This window comes from Bos taurus, chromosome 8 (assembly GCF_002263795.3).
Source record: "Bos taurus isolate L1 Dominette 01449 registration number 42190680 breed Hereford chromosome 8, ARS-UCD2.0, whole genome shotgun sequence".
Classification (NCBI taxonomy): domain Eukaryota; kingdom Metazoa; phylum Chordata; class Mammalia; order Artiodactyla; family Bovidae; genus Bos; species Bos taurus.
This window is the reverse complement of record NC_037335.1, coordinates 45602193-45623725: the sequence shown is the minus strand read 5'-3', so window position 1 is coordinate 45623725 and position 21533 is coordinate 45602193. Positions and strand designations below refer to the sequence as shown.

The 21533-nt window shown below is 43.0% G+C and overlaps 1 protein-coding gene across 5 annotated transcripts in view; it reads left to right on the top strand.

Annotated features, from left to right (window-relative positions):
• The window catches only part of APBA1 (amyloid beta precursor protein binding family A member 1), a 237291-nt gene that overhangs the window by 190191 nt on the left and 25567 nt on the right, over positions 1-21533 (top strand). For 4 of the 5 annotated variants that reach the window (XM_005210012.5, NM_001205814.2, XM_059889083.1 and 1 more), the window contains 5 exons: positions 982-1077; positions 5404-5443; positions 8827-8972; positions 20225-20257; positions 21284-21370. In XM_005210012.5, coding sequence (XP_005210069.1) covers positions 982-1077; positions 5404-5443; positions 8827-8972; positions 20225-20257; positions 21284-21370 — 402 coding nt within the window. The remainder of the gene's footprint in view (positions 1-981; positions 1078-5403; positions 5444-8826; positions 8973-20224; positions 20258-21283; positions 21371-21533) is intronic. The other variant, XM_005210013.5, reaches the window with a different exon arrangement.

Sequence of the window (21533 nt, the reverse complement as noted above, 5' to 3'; positions counted from 1 at the left end):
GCTGATTCATGTTGTGCTATGGAAGAAAGGAACACAATGCTGTGAAGCAATTATCCTCCAATTAAAAATAGATTTAAAAAAAGCTGTGTTTATTATAACAAATAAAACAGTGTTCTCATCACCTAATTTGACAAATGGAAAATTGCCAGTAATTTTGAAGGCTCCTTTCTTCTCTTCCTCAAGCCTATACCCTTCTTCCTTCTCCTTATTTAATAAATTATTTCATTTTCCTTGTTTTTGAAGGAATCAAACTGTGGTTTTGGTTTTCTGTGCCTTTAACCTTTTCTTAATATTCTTGAGATTTAGCCATGTTGTATCTTTTATTGTAGTTTGTTCATTTTAAGTGATAAGCCTTATCTTTAAACATATTGCTTAACAAAGAGTTTAACTCTTCTAAGAGTCACCAAGGTAATGTTGTTTGAATGCTGAAATATCTCTGTTTTCCGTGGCTGCTGGATTAAATCAGACAAAATATTTTACAACTGGTTCAGTTTCCATTCATCAAAACCAGTCCCAGCTGCCTCTTTAAAAATTTATGCTTTAATTTTTACTTTTTCACTTAGGTCATCTTAGGCAGGTGATTTTTTAAGACATTTAGCATCCAAAGTCTTTGTATCCTTCAATAAGAAAAATGTTTTAAAAACAGAAACCACTTGAGTATCACTATTAGCTTTATTCATCTGTGCTTTAAGTTCGGTCGTCAGCTCTTGCTGTGTTTCAACACTTGGCCTGAGGTGGTGGATGAGGGAGAAGGGGAACTGTAAGGGCCTCTGAAAACAGGGCAGGAATTTAAAGAAAGCTTGACAAATCCAAGCCTTCTAGGTACCGTTGGCACTCCGTTCCAGGAAGTTTTCTCACTGCTGAAATGTTCTTCAGTCGTGTACAGCTCTCTCCTGTCTCCCCAGGTCCCTAAGGCCAGGTGGTTCACCCCGGCGTTCCCTGTGCAGTTCTCACTGTTTTGCTTTGCTGTCTGTTTTCCAGTCCCCATCTCCGGGCAGTTCCTCACCCCTGGGTGCAGAGTCTTTGAGCACACCCCTTCATCCTGGTGACCCCGCGGAAGCCTCCACAAATAAAGAGGTAGGATACCATTTTGTCTCAAAAGCCATCAGTCCATTATGTTTTATTTCAATTCTGGTTTATGCTTTACCCAGCCTCCCATAGAGCTGCTGACCCAGATTACTGTAGGGAGAACAATCCTCATCTCTCCAGCACGGACTTCAGTGATTAAAGCTGTGCCATCCCGTTCGATAGCCACTAGCCACTGGTGTCTATTTTAATTCATAAATAAGTTGAAAAAGGTCACTTCCTCGAGCACACTAGCCACATGTCAGGTGCTCAGTAGCCACATGTGACTAGTAGCTATTGTACTGGAAGCAGAGTTGACAGAACATTTCCTTGATTGCAGAAAATACTGTTGAATGTGAAACATCAAAAACGGTTGAGCAGTGAGGTTATGAGCCTCGATGCCATGGCATTACAGTTGCTATGTGGTTTGGGAAGTGGGCTGGTTTCTTAAATACTCATTTATTTCAGGCCCAAGTAAAATAGCTTTTTGACAACAGGGCGACTGCTTGTCCTGTTTATCTGGGGTAGTTCTTGTTCATACTTGTTGTCCAAGCAGCACACCGGGTGAGCACCCCTTCTCACTCTAAAGCAGTGCTGTCCAAGAGGACTCCCTGTGATGCCGGGAATGTTCTGCTTCTGGACTGTCTTGTTTGGTAGACACACACCAGCCGTGTGTGCCTTGCTAGCCCTGGAGATGCGGCCAGTGGCACTGAGAAACTGAATTTTTCATTTTATTGCATTTTAATTAAATAACTGTGTGTGGCTAGGGGCTGCTGGGAAGTGCAACTGTAAAGTGTCTCTTTGAACAGCCAATCCTATGGTCACCCTACTGATGGAGGCCATGCTCTGCTCTGGCAGAGAATATTTAAGAGAGAAGATGCTGCTGGCTCCTACTAAGGTTTCTGAGGCTAGAAAAGGGCAGGTGTTTTTCCCTGAGGGGGAAACATTGCCTTCTTCAGCACCCATTGTCCTTTTACTCCTGGCTAACTGCTCCTCCCACCTGTGTATGAAGTAGCATCAGGTCAATACTGACCTGCACGATCATCTTATGCGTGGGCTCAGCTCGCTCGAAATATAGATAATGCCTAATCAGCACTGGGGATGTTCATGAAAGAGATAAACCACATAATGAATGATTATCTAATTTTCCTTCCTTTTTGCTGATAAAGAAAGTTAAATTCAGTGGAGAAAGTGATCTCCATTTTAACCTGAGTGGCGATCACTTCTAAAAAGGAGTCTTAGTTAAAATTTACCCTTGATGTATCATTGAATACACATCCGTTTGCCATTAAATATTCATGCAGGGGAGAAGTATTTTTTATTAATCTATTCATATTAAAGCAAACAAACACAGGGAGACAGTCTCAGAAATGACACCAATATTAGAATTTAGATTTGAAATATGTTTTGTCCTTCTCTGGTCTTGATCAGGCCTCGGGAACAGGAGTAATGGGGTTACGGTTTCTTCTGGCCCTGCACCCCTTATATTTTATTCATAGCACATGAATAGGTGAGCACAAATGGCAAGAAGAAAAGCCACAGTGATGATAACAGTAATGAGAGTTACCATTTCTTGAGCGTTTATGCATTCAGGCACCAGGCCAGGCAAATCACATAGTATCTCATTTAAGCATTAAATGACTTCTATGAGGTAGGAATTATTGTCTTCAATTATTAATGGAGGAAGCTGAGAGGTTAAGTAACTTACCTTGCATCCCAGATGTCACAAGTAGTAGGGCCAGGTTTAAAATCCAGAATTCTGGAGAGCCCAGGCTCTTAACATCACAATCTGTTGTCCCTGGGGTAAAGAGTACTTACAGGACATACAGTGTATGGACAGGTAGCTTGTGTGTTATTATTTCAATGTTCAGGCCTCCAGGCTCTACACACGGTTTGTGTGACCTCTTAAACATCCCAAAGATTTGGCCTTTATCTTCTTGAATGTGTCTCTGTTAATTCTTGATTGTTAAGGATCAACTAATGTTCATTTCTGTCCACATGTAAGAAAACAAAGGGCTCATCAGACATCTGAATATTCAGCATTTGATTATTCATCAGATATAATAAGCAAGGCAAATTTGTTAGTTTCCCAGTTCCTACAGGACTTGGCACATGTTTCTGCATATCTTTAGAAATAATGATGAAAATCCTCTTTGTGTGCAATAAGTAGAGATTCTTTCATTTCACAAAACTCTTAAAAAAAAAAAAAAGTTTACTACCCTGGAGACTAAAGAAAGCCAGTCATGAGCTCATGAATAGAGAATACACGAATGAACCAAATGCCCTGCATTGTGACTCTAAAGAAAATGGCAGCTTTTAGAGCTGTAGACTAATGCGATTCTTGTAGCTTCTGCTCAAATCTGAGCACTGTCCTTGAGATTAGCATTCAGAAAAGTATGCGAATAGTCCAAGAAAATATAAATTGGCTTCTTAGTTGTACCTGGAAGTTAAACTATTTTGATTAGATGAAGTAAAGCCCTTATTGCCCCTAAATGCTGAGGGCAAGGAGAGGGAAATGGTTGGGGAATAATAATCTAAAAGTCTTAGGCCCTTGTGAAGAAGCTAGCTTTCATCTGCATACCATGAAATTATAGATTTTTTTTTCTTTAAAGCAACAGAGTTTAAGCCAGCAGGCACTCAACTGGGCCTGTCTTCTCGTTTGAGTAAATAGAAAGTAAAATTAATGTAAAGCATTTTTGAACTTGGAGTTCCCTTTTTCTCCTGTCCACGTAATCTGACGTTCACTAGGTGTGCATTTTTCCGTAGATGCTCTAGCAGCCAGTGACTTTTCATTCCTGGTGAACTGTGTCCTTAGTGTCCCGAAAGGTGATTCTTTTCTGAAACCAGAAACCCGCCTTTGGTATGAGGAGCTTTTTCATCCCAGTGAGCACATCTCCAGCACGTTTACTGAGATTACCCTGCATTGTGTATTGTGTGATTAGTGTTGAATTCTTGTCCTTGTCCTGGGTTGAGTTTAAAGTCTTAAAATTGTTTCTTTTACTCCCTCCAGTTTTTCACATAACAGCTAACATTACTGTTTTTTTTTTTAATATTATGCAAATTTAATTTATCATCCCTTTACCATTCCCATCTTCCAAATGAAGAGCAGCACTGTATAAACTGTATCAAGGTGTTCCCCATGATATCCCAGCCATCACACAGGGCCCTTCCCTCTGTCAGTCCACTAGGCACCCCAGAGTATTCCATCAATTCAAGTCACCCTACTGAGCAGCTATGTTTTACTAGATGGTCTTGTTCTGAAATCATCACCTGACACCTGGTAGATTCTTAGCAGTGGAAATCCTTAGGCTTTCTGAAGATAACCCTTGGCCATGCAGACTCTGATTTTGCCCATTTTAGGGACTCTTCTACACTAGCTCTCGACTCTCCTACAATGCTCACATCATCCTGCCCCAGACTGTCAGCTGCAAATTCTGTTACTGGTTGAAGTAGAAATGAATTACTGACTCTTACTCCACTGAGAGTTATCTCTGGGACATTTGCTTGTGAAAGGAACCAAGGGTTAAGTGTTGGTCCTCTGAGAGCTGGCGTTTAAACTGTCATCCAGTCAGGTTCTATAAACCTTCTAACTGATTATATCCACTTCAAGGATGCTGTTGGGAGACTAACCTTTGCTATGGGGTTTTACTTAATATAAAAAATGCCATTACATAAATCATTATTGTGACAGATTTTTTAACTGCTTCTTAAACTTCTTGTTTATTGGGCTCTTATTTTAAGAATAATATACAATACATGGTAACACATAATAATGACTTATGTAATGGAATTTTTAAACTAAAATACACCAGTAAGAGATGAAAGGAAGAGATAAAAAACCCTAGCAACCATTTTTAGCACAGTGAGAGATCAGACCTAAAGTACAAACAAAATTTGCCCTGCAAAGACCTAAAGTGGAATAAAATTCTCAAAGGGAATTCTTAATTTTAACATATAATTGTATTATTGGTGCTTTTACTAATCAACAGTTTCTCACACACCTAGATTCTTACAAATATAAATGGAGCCTTTATTGTTACTGCTAATTATGAATTTTGGTCCGTGGATTATTTTTTAAGATAACAAACATTTCTCTGATTATGGAATGTAGGGTTTTTAGATTATCTAAAATATGAATGGATGGTTCTGGGCTTCAGGTAACTTTTAATAATAAATGCATATATTTATTCACACTTCATTTTCTGTAGCCAAAAGTGGTTGACATCTGTTAATATCTGCCATTGGTGATGTATTCATTTTTCATTTTGCATGGATGGTTGTGTTAATGAATTTTTAATGATGCTTTGTCCTTTTTGAAACTTTTTGTCTTATTTACAGTCAAGAAAAAGCTTGGCTTCATTCCCAACCTACGTTGAAGGTAAGAGCTGAAAAGGAAATACTAAACACTGAGTCATTCATGAATCTTTTAGCATTTTGGGTATTGGAAGAACTGGGCTGTAAGATACTAGTGGGAAAGAAAGGCCACAAAGTCACTTATTCAGTCTTAGAATCTTAGACTAAAACAGCAATAGCCATGAACCTCTCAAAGACCCTCCTCCCTGTCCTTGCTGATTCTGTCCAGGAGACGGTGAGGCTGAGGGGTGCTGGGGGGTTTTGCTTAGCCTAGAACTGGCCATATTGGATTCAAAACCCATGTCTCCTCATCTCCAATCCAGTATACCTCTTGCATTCATCAGGAACCATTCAATTAGAAACAGTGTTTAACTAAGGGGGAAGTTTAAAAAAAAAAAAAAAAATTCCCAGTAATTCCTGTCTCTTGCTTGGGTGAGCTAATAATAGTAACACTTATCAAGCTCTCTTACTCTGCCAGGTACTGATAACTAATTGAATCCTCAGATTGATCTTGTGAAGTGGATTTTATCATTATCCCCGTGTTATGCATGAGAACTAAGGCATAGAGCGAGGGTGAGCAGCCTTCCCAAGATCCTGCAGTGAGAGTCGCAGAGACAGGCTGTGAACCAGCAGTCTTAACTTCACCGTTCTCCATGGGATTGATAATCTATGCAGAACAGCCACGTGGTTGTGCAGACTAGGCACCGCAGCTTGAGGTTGGACCACACAGATGGCACGACTACTGATCCTCTACCAGGGAGGATGGCAGATGATCTGAGGGAGCAGGGGCATTATCATATCCTTGAAGGAGGGTTTTCTAGGGGCCATAGGATACCCAGACATTGTGTCTGACCTTCAGGTTCTATGTCTGTTCCACTGCCCGAGGATAAATTACCTGAATTCATAAACCTTCCTTTGAACCCTTTGGCCTGAAGCCCAGGACAAGGTCGTTTCTTTCTTGAGTAACCTGGAAATTATATGCATTGTTTTTGCAAAGACCCAGAACTCCAGAAGAGCACTTGGGGGAGTTTTCAGGAATTTAGAAAATATTCTTCGAGATTTCCAAGCTCAGCATCAACATGAATGTGAAGATATAATGTGTGTGCTTGTTCACCCATAGAGCAACACAAAGGCATCACTGAAAAGGAAAGTCTGCAATTCTTTGACTTAGGAGAAATATAACTTTAATTTTTTTAACTTTAAAAAAGTTACACTAGCACTAAGTGTAAAATGAAATTAGGATTATTTTTTGTGAGTGTAATACAGTGACATTTGATTCTAGTCAATTTCCCTAGAAAATAATTGACATAAAATTGTATCTCAAATATGTATTTGTTTAGGTCCAATATTTCTCTCTCTCAGCTTCTTGACATTTATATGGTTGCTTAAATATCACCTGAATTACTCTTAAACACATCTACGTATTCATACTTAACTGTGGTTGAAAAGGGACCCTTTTCAGTAAAGAGAGCTAAACCCACCGATGAATATATGATAGTGGAAATCCCATAGAGAAAAGAAATCCCAAAGAGGAAAAAGATGTTTCATTTTTTTTTCTTTTAACATTCATTATTTTCACAAAATAAATGGAAGTCTTTTAAAAGTTGCTGTTCTGGATGAGGTCTTTTTTTCTCTTGGTTGTCAAAAATGATTACATTTATGTAACATTATAAATCCATCACTGGGATTTATGATGATATTTTACTTTTTACAAGACATAGTATAGATCCAAACTTGTCCATGTATTATTTTACTTTAACAGTGCTTCCCTGCTGTATAACTAAAGTTATACATTGTAAATAACCTGAATTCTGCTCATATCTGTAAAACCTTCAGGGTAGGAAGCATGTGTCTTTCAAGAAGCACACAAATGACTGGCATGTGATAGAGGCAGGTTTGGCTGTATCCCTCTGTGTTTGTCCAGAAACCTTTCTCAGAAAGATTGAGAATCAGAAAACTTAACAGGTTTCCTGATTTAACTTTTACACAGATGCTTTGTGAAGACCTTTCCTAAAACAGTTAATTTCTTTTTTTCCACCAGCGCCGTGGTTTTAGGAAAACAAATAGATTACGTTGTCTGTACCCTGAGAAGTAGCTTATCGTGGGAACCAGCTGTTTAAACTCAAGATGAGCTTGATGTGTAAGGATAAAAATAAAAATCATTCTAGATTAGCTCTTCAAGAGGAAAAGGCAAATTGTTTCCATTTTGAGTTGTCTAAGAGCCTGAGTTTTTAACAGTGGGTTAAAAAGTATATTTTAGTCTTTCCAAATATGGCATTCAAGCCAAAGAAAATACATATGTTTTCACTGCAGAATTAAAATGCCTTTCTTTTCACATCTGTTGTAAAGTTATGTATTAGTCCCAACACGTTTTAATTTCCAGTGGGGTTTATAGGTGATCATGATTAGAATCAAACTTCCCAGGTGACTCAGTGGTAAAGACCCTGCCTGCCAGTGCAGGAGACATGGGTTCTGTCCCTGGATCAGAAAGATCCCCTGGAGAAGGATATGGCAGTCCACTCCGGTATTCTTGCCTGGGAAATCCCATAGTCAGAGGAGCCTGATGGACTACAGTCCATGGGGATCGCAAAAGAGTCAGACACAACTGAGCAACTAAACAACAGCAATGGTTAGAATCAGATGCCTCCATGTTAATTATTTAAAATTAAAGGTTTGATTTGAAAGGCTGGTGAATGAGAACAGAAAATTCCAAATTTCCTTGGAATTGGTATGTATGTGGATCCAGGCCGGGCACATTATAGCAGGTAAGTCAACAAGGTTATTAGCACGAGACCATGACTCTGGGGTCATGTTACCTCTCTTACAGACTTCAGGTTAGAGGCTCTTTGGGGAATCCAGACATTCTGCAGCAAATACTCATTTTTCTGATTTATAATATTTATTTCCCCCATTATGGATAAAATGGAGGGGGTAGGTGATATGAGTCAGTGGCAAGCAAAGGAACTACTGGATGATGAGGCTGTCTAACAAGATGGCCTTCTGCTCATCTAACCATTTGTCCAGCAAACATTTATTTGATACCCACTGTGTGACAGAAGCTGACTAGACCCAGGAGAGCCAGACGTGATGGTATAGTGTTCCTTCTCCCAAAAAACAGCATCATTTAGCAATGAATTTTATATTTTATGTTTAAATAAATATTCACATTGTTTCTCATAGTAAATGGTCTGGGTGAAGTAGATTCCTCTAAGGAAGAATTTGCCCTTCTGTTTGAAAATGAGGGCATAGTGAAGGGAGATCAGAGAGATGCCTTAGACTCTCAGGTAGATGCACCTGCTCAGGGGTGTCGGGAGCTGACCACCTGTGTTGGAGGCGTGTAGCAGAGGGGAGGGGGCGTGATGGGGGGCACACGTGGCCTCACTCATCACCATGGTCTGTGTGTTACAGTTCCTGGACCTTGTGACCCTGAGGACTTGATTGATGGAATCATTTTTGCTGCTAATTACCTTGGCTCCACCCAGCTGCTCTCAGACAAAACTCCCTCCAAAAACGTGCGAATGATGCAGGCCCAGGAAGCAGTAAGCAGGATCAAGGTGAGGGGGTGCCCTGTGCTCTGAGGGGGGGTGGTGGGCCAGTGTGGGCAGCTGAGCCGTCCATAGTGGTCACCCCACACCACATGTCCCAAGTTTAGTGGAGTGGACTGAGGTGACATGACAGGCAGGGCTTATACCTGTACCTGCCAAAGTTCTCAACAGAAAAATGATTTGCAAAGTGTGTTGGAGTCTTGATGCATAAATGCATTATAATTTGATTGTTCTTAATGGCCAGCCTTGAGGAAGAAGTACATATGATGATAAGCTTTGGAAAGGTGGAAAGATGAGAAAGGACAGCATTTTAAATATTATCTTTCCAATATGTGAGCCCTGTATCACTGCATTTCTGCTGACAGAGATCAGTGCCTTGAACATTCATGCTACAGAGTGGTTCAAACTAGGTGTCATTGCTTTCGAACCTGTCGATCCTGTTCAAGCTAGATTGAACTGGCTTCAGTTCAGTCGTTCAGTCGTGTCCAACTCTTTGCAACCCCATGGACTGCCACACACCAGGCCTCCCTGTCCATCACCAACTCCCAGAGCTTGCTCAAACTCATGTCCATTGAGTCAGTGATGCCATCCAACCATCTCATCCTCTGTCATCCCCTTCTTCTCCTGCCTTCAGTCTTTCCAAGCATCAGGGTCTTTACCAGTGAGTCAGTTCTTCACATCAGGTGACCAAAGTATTGGAGCTTCAGCTTCAGTCCTTCTAATGAATATTTAGGACTGATTTCCTTTAGGATTGACTGGTTTGATCTCCTTGCAGTTCAAGGGACTCTCAAGAGCCTTCTCCAATACCACAGTTCAAAAGCATCAATTCTTCAGCACTCAGCTTTCTTTCTGGTCCAATTCTCACATCCATACATGACTACTGGAAAAACCATAGCTTTGACTAGATGGACCTTTGTCGGCAAAGTAATGTCTCTGCTTTTTAGTATGCTGTCTAGATCGGTCATAGCTTTTCTTCCAAGGAGCAAGTGTCTTTTAATTTCATGTCTGCAGTCACCACCTGCAGTGATTTTGGAGCTCAAGAAAATAAAGTCTATCCACCTTTTCCACTGTTTCCCCATCTCTTTGCTGTGAAGTGATGGGACCAGATGCCATGATCTTCGTTTTTTGAATGTTGAGTTTTAAGCCAACTTTTTTCAATCTCCTCTTTCACTTTCACCAAGAGACTTTTTAGTTCTTCTTCGCTTTCTGCCAGAAGGGTGGTGTCATTTGCATATATGAGGTTATTGATATTCCTCCCAGCAGTTTTGATTCCAGCTTGTGTTTCATCCAGCCGAACATTTGGCTTGATGTACTCTGCATGTAAGTTAAATAAGTGGGGTGATGATATACAGCCTTGACGTACTCCTTTCCCAATTTTGAACCAGTCCATTGTTCCATTTAGTCTGGTTCTAACTGTTCCTTCTTGACGTGCATACAGATTTTTCAGGAGGCAGGTCAGGGGGTCTGGTAGTCCCATCTCTTTCAGAATTTTCTACAGTTTGTTGTGATCTACACAGTCAAAGGCTTTGATATAATCGATAAAGCAGAAAGTAGATGCTTTTCTAGAATTCTCTTGCTTTTTCTATGATCCAGTGGATGTTGACAATTTGATCTCTTGTTCTTCTACCTTTTCTAAATCCAGCTTAAAACATCTGTAAGTTCTCAGTATATGTGCTGTTAAAACCTGGCTTGGAGAATTTTGAGCATTACTTTGCTAGTGTGTGAGATGAGTGTAATTGTGCGGTAGTTTGAACATTCTTCAGCATTGCCTTTCTTTGGGATTAGAATGAAAACTGACCTTTTCCAGTCCTGTGGCCACTGCTGAGTTTTCCCAATTTGTTGGCATATTGAGTCCTGTACTTTCACAGCATCATCTTTTAGGACTTGAAATAGCTTAGCTGGAATTCCATCACCTCCACTAAATTTCTTCATAATGATGCTTCCTAAGGCCCACTTGACTTCACACTCCAGGATGTCTGGCTCTAGGTGAATGATCACACCATCGTGATTTTCTGGGTCATGAAGATCTTTTTTGTATAGTTCTTCTGTGTATTTTTGCCACCTCTTCTTAATATCTTCTGCTTCTGTTAGGTCCATACCATTTCTGTCCTTATTGTGCCCATCTTTGCATGAAATGTTCCCTTGGTATCTCTAATTTTCTTGAAGAGATCTCTGGTCTTTCCCATTCTGTTGTTTTCCTCTATTTCTTTGCATTGATCACTGAGGAAGGCTTTCTTATCTCTCCTTTCTATTCTTTGGAACTCTGCATTCAGATGGATATCTTTCCTTTTCTCCTTTGCCTTTCACTTCTCTTCTTCACTCAGCCATTTGTAAGACCTCCTCAGACAACCATTTTGCCTTTTGCATTTCTTTTGCTTGGGGATGATTTTGATCACCGCCTCCTGTACAGTGTTACAAACCTCTGTCCATAGTTTTTCAGGCACTCTATCAGATCTAATCCCTTGAATCTACTTGTCACTTCCACTGTATAATCGTAAGGGATTTGTTTTAGGTCATACATGAATGGTCTAGAGGTTTTCCCTACTTTCTTCAATTTAAGTCTGAATTTAGCCATAAGGAGTTCATGATCTGAGCCACAGTCAGCTGAACTGGCTTGCTTCACCTAAAAGAAAGCATTTGATCAGATCTACTCTGGCTAATCTGAACCAAGTCAGTGCAAGGCTAACTCGGTTCAAACCAGTCATAACCTGTTTGCATCTGTATTGTCAAGATTTAAAAGGAGCGAGCTTCTTTGATCCCTGAAACCACTTTTGTCTAGTTTAAGTCATTCACAGCTAGTTTGAACCAGCCAAACTAGCTTGAACTGGTTTGAACTGGCCTGACCCCATGGAAATGCAGCCTCTAGAATACCCGCCATGACGCTAGTGCCCCTAGAACCGTGGACAAGCCAGTGGTGACAGGGACCCTGATGGTGCCATCGTGTCATTCAGGTGCTGCCAGCACCTAGAACCCCTGAGGCTGTTTTCAGCTAGAGCCACAGGCATTTCATCACCACTGAAATCAGAGCTGGGGACTTCGAGTGAGTTGAAATAGCTTAGGACTTGCCAGATTGGGTTCTGTCAAGTTTCCATTGGTCAGAATCAACACCCTTCTCAAGGGACTGTTCCCTTTACATGTCTTCTCTCTCACACATGCCCAGGCTTCATCCTGGGCTTTGTATGGCAGTGTGGAACAAGAAGCAAGAGTCCTTAACTTTCTTCATCAAGGGAAAGAATATTTGTTGAGCATTTACGTGTGCAAGGCTGTGCAGGGTCCTGGGAGGGAGGAAAAATAGTGATTTATAAGGTGAGATCCTTACACTCAAGTTCAGCAGCACACATGAGAAGTGAATTAAGCCAGCAAGTATACAAGGGGGTGCCGGAGGAGGAGAGAGGGGTGTCTGGATCAAAAGGCCACAGGAGTGTGGGGAGCCCTTGTGAGGTGAGACACTGCCTGGAAGCCTGAGGGAGGAGAGAGCAGCAACCACGGAGGTCATGGAGGTCACACGGAGCAGGGGTGGTACTTCACGTCCTTCTACCCCCACTCCCCCACCTCCTCCAGGGCTGATGCTCGTCTCACGAATTTGCCCAGGCTCTGCTATGTCCTGAATAGTCGACAGGGTCAGCGCTGGCCCTGCCCTTCATTACCCATCACTGCACAGGAAGCCCATGCTGCAACTTTTGATAGCATTATTGACAATTTATTGGCTTCCCTAGTGGCTTAGGTGGTAAAGAATATGCCTGCAATTGCAGGAGACCCAGGTTCGATCCCTGGGTCAGGAAGATTGCCTGGAGAAGTGAATGGCAACCCACTCCAGTATTCTTGCCTAGAGAATTCCACGGACAGAGGAGCCTTGTGGGCTGCAGTCCATGGCATTGTAGAGTCAGATACGACTGAGCGACCAATACTACTACTACTATTTCTACTACTGCTACTACTGAGGCTTTAGGATGTATGATCCAGAGAGTAATTTACAACTATATCAAGTCCCACCCCTACCTCCAGAGGTGCATCTTACCCTGTGACTCCCAACTAGACCACTTCCTGACAGTGTATCAGACCGACCCTCCTACCTTCTGGGTCTTTCAGACACAATAATGCTGCTGGTAGAATCTCAGGTTTCTGTTGAGCTGTCTATCAGAGCTTGCTTGATCTCCTTTTACGCTCTCCCTGAGCCTAAAGAGGTGACATCAATACCTGGAGATGTCCCCACAGTGTTTTCCATGTTAATTTAGGATCTCCCAGGTGCAGAGTTCAAGAATGCACAAAACTCCCTGGGAACAAGCTGCTTTTCAGGGACTGTCCTGCCTTATCTCATACAGGAGAACTTGAAAAGCACAATCTTTAGGGACAGAGTTCTGACTCCTCATGTCCCCACAGTTACCAGATATGATTATAATTTTGTTACATCAGCATTTGTTAAGTAAACCCCCAGGTGAGCAGAAGACTACAAGAGAAATTGAGATGGAGAAGTTTAAGACTCAGCAGTCCTGGAGGAAGCACCTGCACACCTAGAGAGGCCATGTGGGGAGGTCAGGCAGGACCTGGGCCCATGCCTTCACTGGAGTCCATGGGTAGAATGCTTTGAGGTTTCCAGATGAAGGCCAGATTGGTCAGTGCAAACCAAAATGGGGTCTTGGTGAGCTCAATGGAGGTATTAGCTAGGGGCGCCTTGGCGAAGGCCCTGGGCAGCTGGGGGAGACAAGGGCTGATGAGTGGGGGTGGGGTCCCTTTAGGAGCTGACATGCGCATGTGACTCTGCAGGCTGCTTTCCACAGCATTTGCGTGCATGAAGGGAATAATGTCAATTTAAGGTTCAGGCAGGCTGCTTAGCCAAACAGAATGGATGCTGAGGCAGTAATACCATGGAGTAACTTAGCTGAATTCTTGACCCAGCGCTTAGTTTCCAGGGTTAATAATGGTACCGTTAGCTCTCCCTGGGTGAGTGGGAGTGCAGAGACCCTGGATGGTTCTCTGATAGACAGGGACCACCAGTAAAGGGGGTATTTGGAAAAGAGGCAGTGCTTTTGGTTGTTGTCATGTCGCCTGGGACATTTTTATTGGCATGAGAGGCTAGAACCAGAGATCTTTGCCACCCTGTTAGGTCCAAGATAGAGCCACGTGACAAAGATTTATCTCCTCCAGATTGCTAGAGCACCCTTCCCTGTCAAGGCACACTACCCGGGTCCATTCAGGTGAATCCTCCAGAACAAAGCAATAATCCACTCCCGAAAGAGTACTGAGGAACCCTGAGACCAAGCATTGCATGTTGCTTTGAGATGAGTTTTTCCTGGTTTCTGTTTATTGACTTCCTGATGGGTCGTCCTTGACTCCCACAGCTAGAGTCTGTCTGTCTGCTGCCCTGAGACACATGTGTGTGTTCAGTGACCTTAAGGGGACAGCAGGCACAGACCCAAATGTAGGGCAGGTCTGGGGAAAGACCCCAGACTCCAGCATCCCCATGCCAGACCCCTCCAAGCACCAAGTCCTCTGCACGGTATACTTTCTGATTTCCCCAGTGGTTTCTGAGAGTGTTCTTTTCCATTTTTAAAGTCCAGCTCCCTGATGAGAAACCAGAAAGTTTACTTTTGAATCTTCAAAAAGGATTAGTATCCAGAAGTTCCACAAATCATTTGAACAAAAAATTAGAAGGCTTTGTCAATCAGAACAGGCAAGACAGGCTCTCTGATTATAAATCCATTTTAGACCTGCCTAGAGCAGAGTAAGCAGCTGGAAAATGTATATTTATTTTTACAGCAAATTGCTCTAGTGTGAGGAATTCATTATAGAGTGGTGAGATTAAACAGTCGCATTTCATGTATAAGTATCATTTCACAATGTGCTTCTTGCATCTGAAGGGAATGTTGCCTATCATTAAATATTTTCTGCCTCGTGTTCCTTTTACATCCATTTAAATGCCTGTCAGATTGTTTGCCTTTACACCCAGCCTGCCACTTTTTCAAATTATAAGTGGAGAAGGCCGCGTTCAGAACCCGTGGTTTATTTCCTTTCCCCCAAGAAAGTTACTGTGGGGATGGTGCACAGAGACTTCACCACGTGCACGGGGAGCCAAGGGGCCGAGAGCGGGTCTCCAGATGAACTCGGGTGGTCCAGGGAAGCCTGCACTGGGGTGCCCGCATGCACTCCCTCCTCTGAGGAAGGTGCTGCACGCTTCTTCGTAAAGAGGCTGGCCTTTCAGGAATGAGTTACTCTGGGCCACCTCTAGAGAGATACAGAGCAAGCAGAATGAGGCTACCGATTTTCTAGCCACGTCCATCCAGGAAGGAAGGGGGAAGGGATGCTCTGTGGATTTATTTAGAAATCCATTTAGTGATATCCTCACCACAAACTGGAGTAATTCCTGGCTTGGTGCTCTCACCTACATACAGAAGAGCGTCCTCCTTTCTTTCTCTGATTCCTTCTGCCTGCCTCCCTCCCTCAGGGACCCCAGCTAGGCCCTCTCCTTCCTCTGCCTGCATTGTTTATTTGACCCGATGGGTGCCAGGGAGGCCTTCCTCTCAGGACCCCCCTGTGGCCCTGTGTTTGAGGTGCTTTTGCTCTGAGCCAGCTCTACCCCTGATGTTTGGGTTTCCATTTCAAAGCAGGCTTTAATTCCTGGTCTGTCCGTCAATTATGTGGTGTCTGTCACTCACGTAGCACCAACTGTGGGCTGACATTTAATAGTGATACTGGCTTTACACTTGGAGTCTGAAGAATTGCAGTTTTCTTAAATTACAAATAATGTGCAGGTTTATTTGCCAAAACTGGGGGGAAGATTTGGAGTTGTGGTTTTTCTAGATATGAATCTGGCTCAAAAAGCAAACTGTCCCTATGCAAGATCCCTGTGACAAGGCCTCTTAGCAGATAAAAATCAACCACGTCCTTGACCCTGAGAAACCTGCAGTCTTGTGAGGGAGTCAGGGAGAGTGTTTAGGTAACCGAAGTACAAGGCAGACTGAGGAATCTGTAATTAAGACATTTCCATCTACCAAAATGTAAGATACAAGGTACATCTGAATGCAGCAGCAGAGTTAGAGGATATCTGCCATTTTTTTTTGCAGTTTTTTTTTTCATCTTTGCACCCTCCCTAATCTATTCTTTCTGCCTTAGTTCATCTGTTTTTGAGAAGTAAGAATAACCTTCCAGAAAGCTTCCCATATGATTTAGAAATGCATTAGAGCAATGGTCCTCAAAGTGGGACCAGCAACAGCATCATCAGCTAGGAAATTGTTAGAAGTACAGACTCTCAGGAGTTTGTTAGAAGTGCAGACTCCCAACCCAGTCAGAAACTCAGGGAGGTAAAGCCCAGGAACCTGTTTTCATAGGCCCTCCAGGAGGTGGTAATGTGTGCTGCAGGTCGGGAACCGCCCCCTGAGAGAAGTGTGGCCCATCCGTCCAGTGTGAAGGAGCCTCTGTTCTCTAGCCGTGCTCTCACATTCTGGTCAAGTGCAGCGCTTCTCGCTGATGGAGTTCTATTGGCAGATAAACACAAGAAACGCCACCACATAGATATTTTTGGTATCTGTCACATGTATTATCTTAGTGAAGGCTCTGAGAAGTCCTGTACTAAGGAGATTTAATTCAGTTTGTTTCACCAGAAGCTTCCACAATTACTTGAAAGCAGAATACATTATCCCTATGGTGATACCTAATCGTCTTGTTGCTGGGATTCTTTTAAATATGTTTTAGGAAAAACTTCTAGAGGGAGCTTTGCCCTACACTCAGTATCTAAAGCAGGCAGAGGCATCCCCTTCCAAGCCCTCCCACAGGTGGGAACCCTGCCTTGACCCTACCTAGAGAACCAGTTGAGAAGCCTGTACAGCAAGCTCACTCGCCCCTTCCTCTCACTGCATCTCCATGCTTCATTTCACCCTCATTCCCACTTCACTCTCTGCTCCTCCACCGAAGACAGGGTGAGCTGCTGAAACTGCCTGAGCTGTAGAAACTGCTTCGTGTCCACGCAGTGTGGTGTGTTTGTCTCCATGGCCTTTTGGTATTGTTTTGGTCCACACATTTTTGTAAGGTGTGTTCATTATCAAATATTCTTACATCTGTCTTTACTAGCCTGCCCCAAAAGATCAGATTTTTTTTTCCATTCTTTTATGGAGAGATTTTATTTAGGTGTTTCAAAATTTAATTGTAAAATGAGAATTTCTGTCAGTGTTACCTTGTCTAAGCCAGCTGATTTCCCATCTGACCTGAAGAAGTCTATGGTCGATAAAGAAGATATTGACATGGATAGCAGCCCCTTTACGTACATTATCTCATTAACTCCTCCAAATGGAGAGGGTGGGAAATCTGTGAGGTAGGTATCATTAACCCCATTTTACAGATGGACTGAGACGGACTGAGAAGTTTATAGATGAGAAACATGTCCAGCTGGCACCGTAGCAATTTGGAATATATTTGGTTTCCAGTTTGATTATCTCTTCTGCCACTTAATAGCTGTGTGACCTTGGGCAAGTTAATGAGCCTCTCTGTGCCTCAGTTTTCTCTTCTGAAAGATGAGGATAATGTACTGCCTGCCTCACAGGGTTATTGTAAGGTTTTATACTGTTACATGTGAACTGCTTAGAAGGATATGGGCATGTGCTAAGTGCTCAGTAAGTGTTAGCTGGGGAAAGAAAAGCTAGAATGGTCAGAGGATCCCAGACATAACTAGCCTTAGAGGGTCTTAGCAACAGCGGGTACTCAGTACACGTTGCGGATGGAGTGATTGGATGCACACTGCTGCACGTGTCCTTTGGTGATCGCCAGCCTGCTGGTGGTGAGCCCCAAGTCTCGTGAAAGCCAGGGCTTTAAATGGATGTTATCAGCCCCTGCTTCAAGATGCATGTGGGCCTTAAGGCTCTAAGTCCTTTCTCTGCTGCTCCAGCTTCTCATTCTGGCCCTGACCCCCATAAGATTTCCAAACTTATGCCTAAATTTTTAATTCTAACTTGTTTCAGGGCACTTGGACATCATAAGTGATTTAAGGGTGGTGTTACTCTTAAGTGTACAACATATTTTTGACTTCATAAAAAAATTCTCAAAATTCCTTTCATGAAACTTGGTTTGCCTTTTGGATCCTCTTCCTCATCACCCATCCCAGTAAAAACAGAAAGTGGGCGTTTTGTTGGTGGCAGGCTTGCTTTCCTTTGAGAGGGGCCCTTCAGATTAGATTTCTCATCCTGCAGGTGAAGAATTTTGACCAATGGCCATTAAGTTTTGGTATCAAAAATAGTGGAAATTCACATATTACTGCCGTATCATTTCAGGGGAGGTAAGACAAAGGTTAGGCTCTTACAGCAGTTGTCATCTTGAGGGTTATAACTGGTGCAGATCAGGAATCTGTGTGGCACAGCATCAGCCCGGGGCCACTCCTCAGATGCACAGATATTTCTACTGTCATTGCAGCAGTTAGGATAACGCTTGCAGTTGCTGCCTCCAGACTTCCCCAGAGTAGACTATTTCATCACTAAGTCTTGACCATCAGTGTGAGCTGTGGGGCTGGGGCTGCCCTGGTCTGCTGGGTGTACCAGATCAGCTGTTCAGTGTTTGGATGGCTGACTCATCCAGTTTCTCCGCCATGAGGTTGCACAGACAACACAAGTAGTTGCTTATGAGGTAGTGGTGTGTTGCTGAGAGCAAGAGCTTTGGTGCCAGGTGAGTACCAAGGGTGTGAGGGAGCTGCTCTTCCCACACCCCACCCCCATCATCACAGCAGTGCCCGTGGTTCGGCCACTGACTCACCATCGTTCAGGTAATGTCTGCGTGTATATAGCAGGCCTTACCAAAGCCAAGAGATTGCATCCCAACCCAGGCAAATTATAATCGTCTAACATCATAATCTTTTAAGAGCAAATACAAATAGAGTGCTTATAACACACCAGGCACTGTTTTGAGAGCATTGTGTATACAGCTGACCCTTGAACAACACAGGTCCACTTATACCTGGATGTTTTCCAGGAGTAAATAGTACAGTATTATGTGGTCCAAGATCAGTTGACTCTGTGATCGGTAGACTCTAAGGATGCAGAATGGTGGGTGCAGAGGAACCAAGCTATGTATTCAGAGGGCCAACTGTAAGTGATACACGGATGACCCCGTGGTGGTTGGCACCCCAACCCCACATTGTTCGAGGGTCAGCTGTACTCATTTTATCCTCACAACAGTCCTATGAAGTAAATTCTGGTTTTACCTTCATTTTACATTTGAGGAAACTGAAGCACAGAGATGTTAAGTGTTTTGTCCCAAGTCACATGACTAGTACGTAGCAGAGCCAGAATTCAGTTTTGGACAGTCTGGCCTCAGAGTTTCTACTCTTATAGAACTCTGCTATCTGGAATAAATCTTATATCCATTTCTAGTTAGAAATAGGCTTTATTGAAGCCCTGGTGGCTCAAATAGTAAAGAATCTGCCTGCAGTGCAGGAGATGAGAGTTCGATCCCTGGGTCAGGAAGGTCCTGGAGCAGGGAATGACTACCCACTCCAGTATTCCTGCCTGGAGAATTCCATGAACAGAGGACCCTGGTGGGCTACAGTCCATGGGGTTGCAAAGAATTGGACACAACTGAGCGACTAACACACACAGGTTCTATTAATATTATACAAATTTAAGGCAAGAAGTATTACTGGAGTTAATGAAGAACAGTTGATTCAGAAGTCAATAACAAAAAGGTAACTAGGGAATCTTCAGATGTGTTTAAATTAAGAACACAAGTAAGGTTCAGAGAAGAAATCACAGTGGAAATTAGAAAGTGTTTTGAATGAAACGATAATTAAATTGCAATGTATCAAAATTTGTGGGATATAGCTAAAGTGGAGATTAGAGGGAGATTCATAGCTTTAAATATTATCAGGAAAGAAAAAAGTTTGAAAATCCATGATTTAAGTTTTCATCTTAAGCTAGAAAAAAATGGATAAATTAAACCCAAAGAAAGTGGAAACAAATAAAGATATAGGCTGAAATCCATGAAACAGAATATAGGCATACAATAAAGGAAATCAACAGAACCAAAAGTTGGTTCTTTGAAAGCATCAATTGCAGTTAAGTGTAAGGCACCTCAGTACATGTCCTTCCTCCTCCTGCCCCTGCCAACTACCAAATTCTGATTTAGGGAATCAGTAGTCTAGTGGGATTTTTTTAAAGCCAGTCCACCTCCCACAGAAATGCTATATACCACTGTCGATATTAGTTTGTCAATTCCCTTTTCAACTTGAGTCTCTGCAAATTCTTTTCTAACTGTTCTCCTGTCTCTGTTTGTTCCATGCTAAGCAGATGGCCCAGAAATTAGCCAAAAGCAGGAAGAAGGTGCAGTACAAACAACTTCATCAGCTTGATGTTATGCCTGTTTTTTTTTATTTTTCATTTATTTATGTTTTGCCTTTTTTCGTACTTCGTGTTTTTGTTTTCTGCATCCAGCAAGTTTTTGTTCAGATTTCTTTTTGAACCGCCCCATAAGCCAACATTTCTCAAAACTCAGTTGCCCAAAGTGGCTGTTTTCTGTTGCTCATTAGTCATCTCACTCCAGAGGAAGGCCAGGGAGCAGACTGGGAATGCTGAAGGGATCCTGCAGTAGTGTGCAAGTGCCCACCATTCAGGAGCATTCACATGGCAGGGACCTGGGTCTGCTCAATCCTAGTCATGTTTGATTTGTGGATTTGTCAGATTGCTGGATGCAAAAAAGAAAACTCGCTAATAACCACATGTGTGCAGAGTCAAGCCCTAAATGAACCTATTGGTGCGCTTTTGTTGGGTGTGGAGCTTCCAGTGCTTAAGAGCTACCCGTGGGACATTGAGGCACTGGGGCTCGCTCTTAATGGGGTGGCTTCTGTGTTGCTGCGGTGTGTGGGAACATGAAGACCCTCTGACCAGAACTGCCTCCAGCTGCCTTGTTGCACCTGCTGTAAACATCGACACCCGCCCCCCCCCCCCCGCCCCCAGCACTTGGGTAGGAGCAAACTCTGACTTCTCCAAGGTCCTGGGGGTATGAGTCAGTCACCCTGATTCCTTCCATCTGTTGGGCTCTGAAACCCTTGCAGAACGTGCCATTCACGTCATTGTTCAGAGAGTTAGATCTGCTGCAGTGAGCTACTGCTTCCATGGCGGAAGAGGCAAAGGACGTCCGCATTTCTCCCTGTAGCCTGGAGGTGCTCACTCCTGTCCCTGTGTCCATCCTCTGTGTGGTCCCTCTGGCTTTGGCAGCCTCATTCTGGAGTCTGAATCGCTGTTCTGGTGACTGTGTCTCGAAGCCCCTGTGTGTGAGTTAAGCTTGCTCCCACGCACCTGGGTCAGAGCAACATATTAAGCTTTCCCTTGGTGCGTTTTCCTTCTCAGGCTCCTGAAGGTGAATCTCAGCCAATGACCGAGGTGGATCTCTTCATTTCTACCCAGAGAATCAAAGTATTGAACGCCGACACACAGGTATTAATTCCCCGGCTCCCACCTTCCTAGGGGGTGAAGCTTAGCATGGCAACCAGGAGATTGTGCCCGTGTCTGTCAGGTAGCTGTGCCCAGATGCTGGCTGGCTTCCACATAATCTCGGAGGCTGTGTCTGCAGTGCTTGCTGCTGATGTGGGGGGTAGGG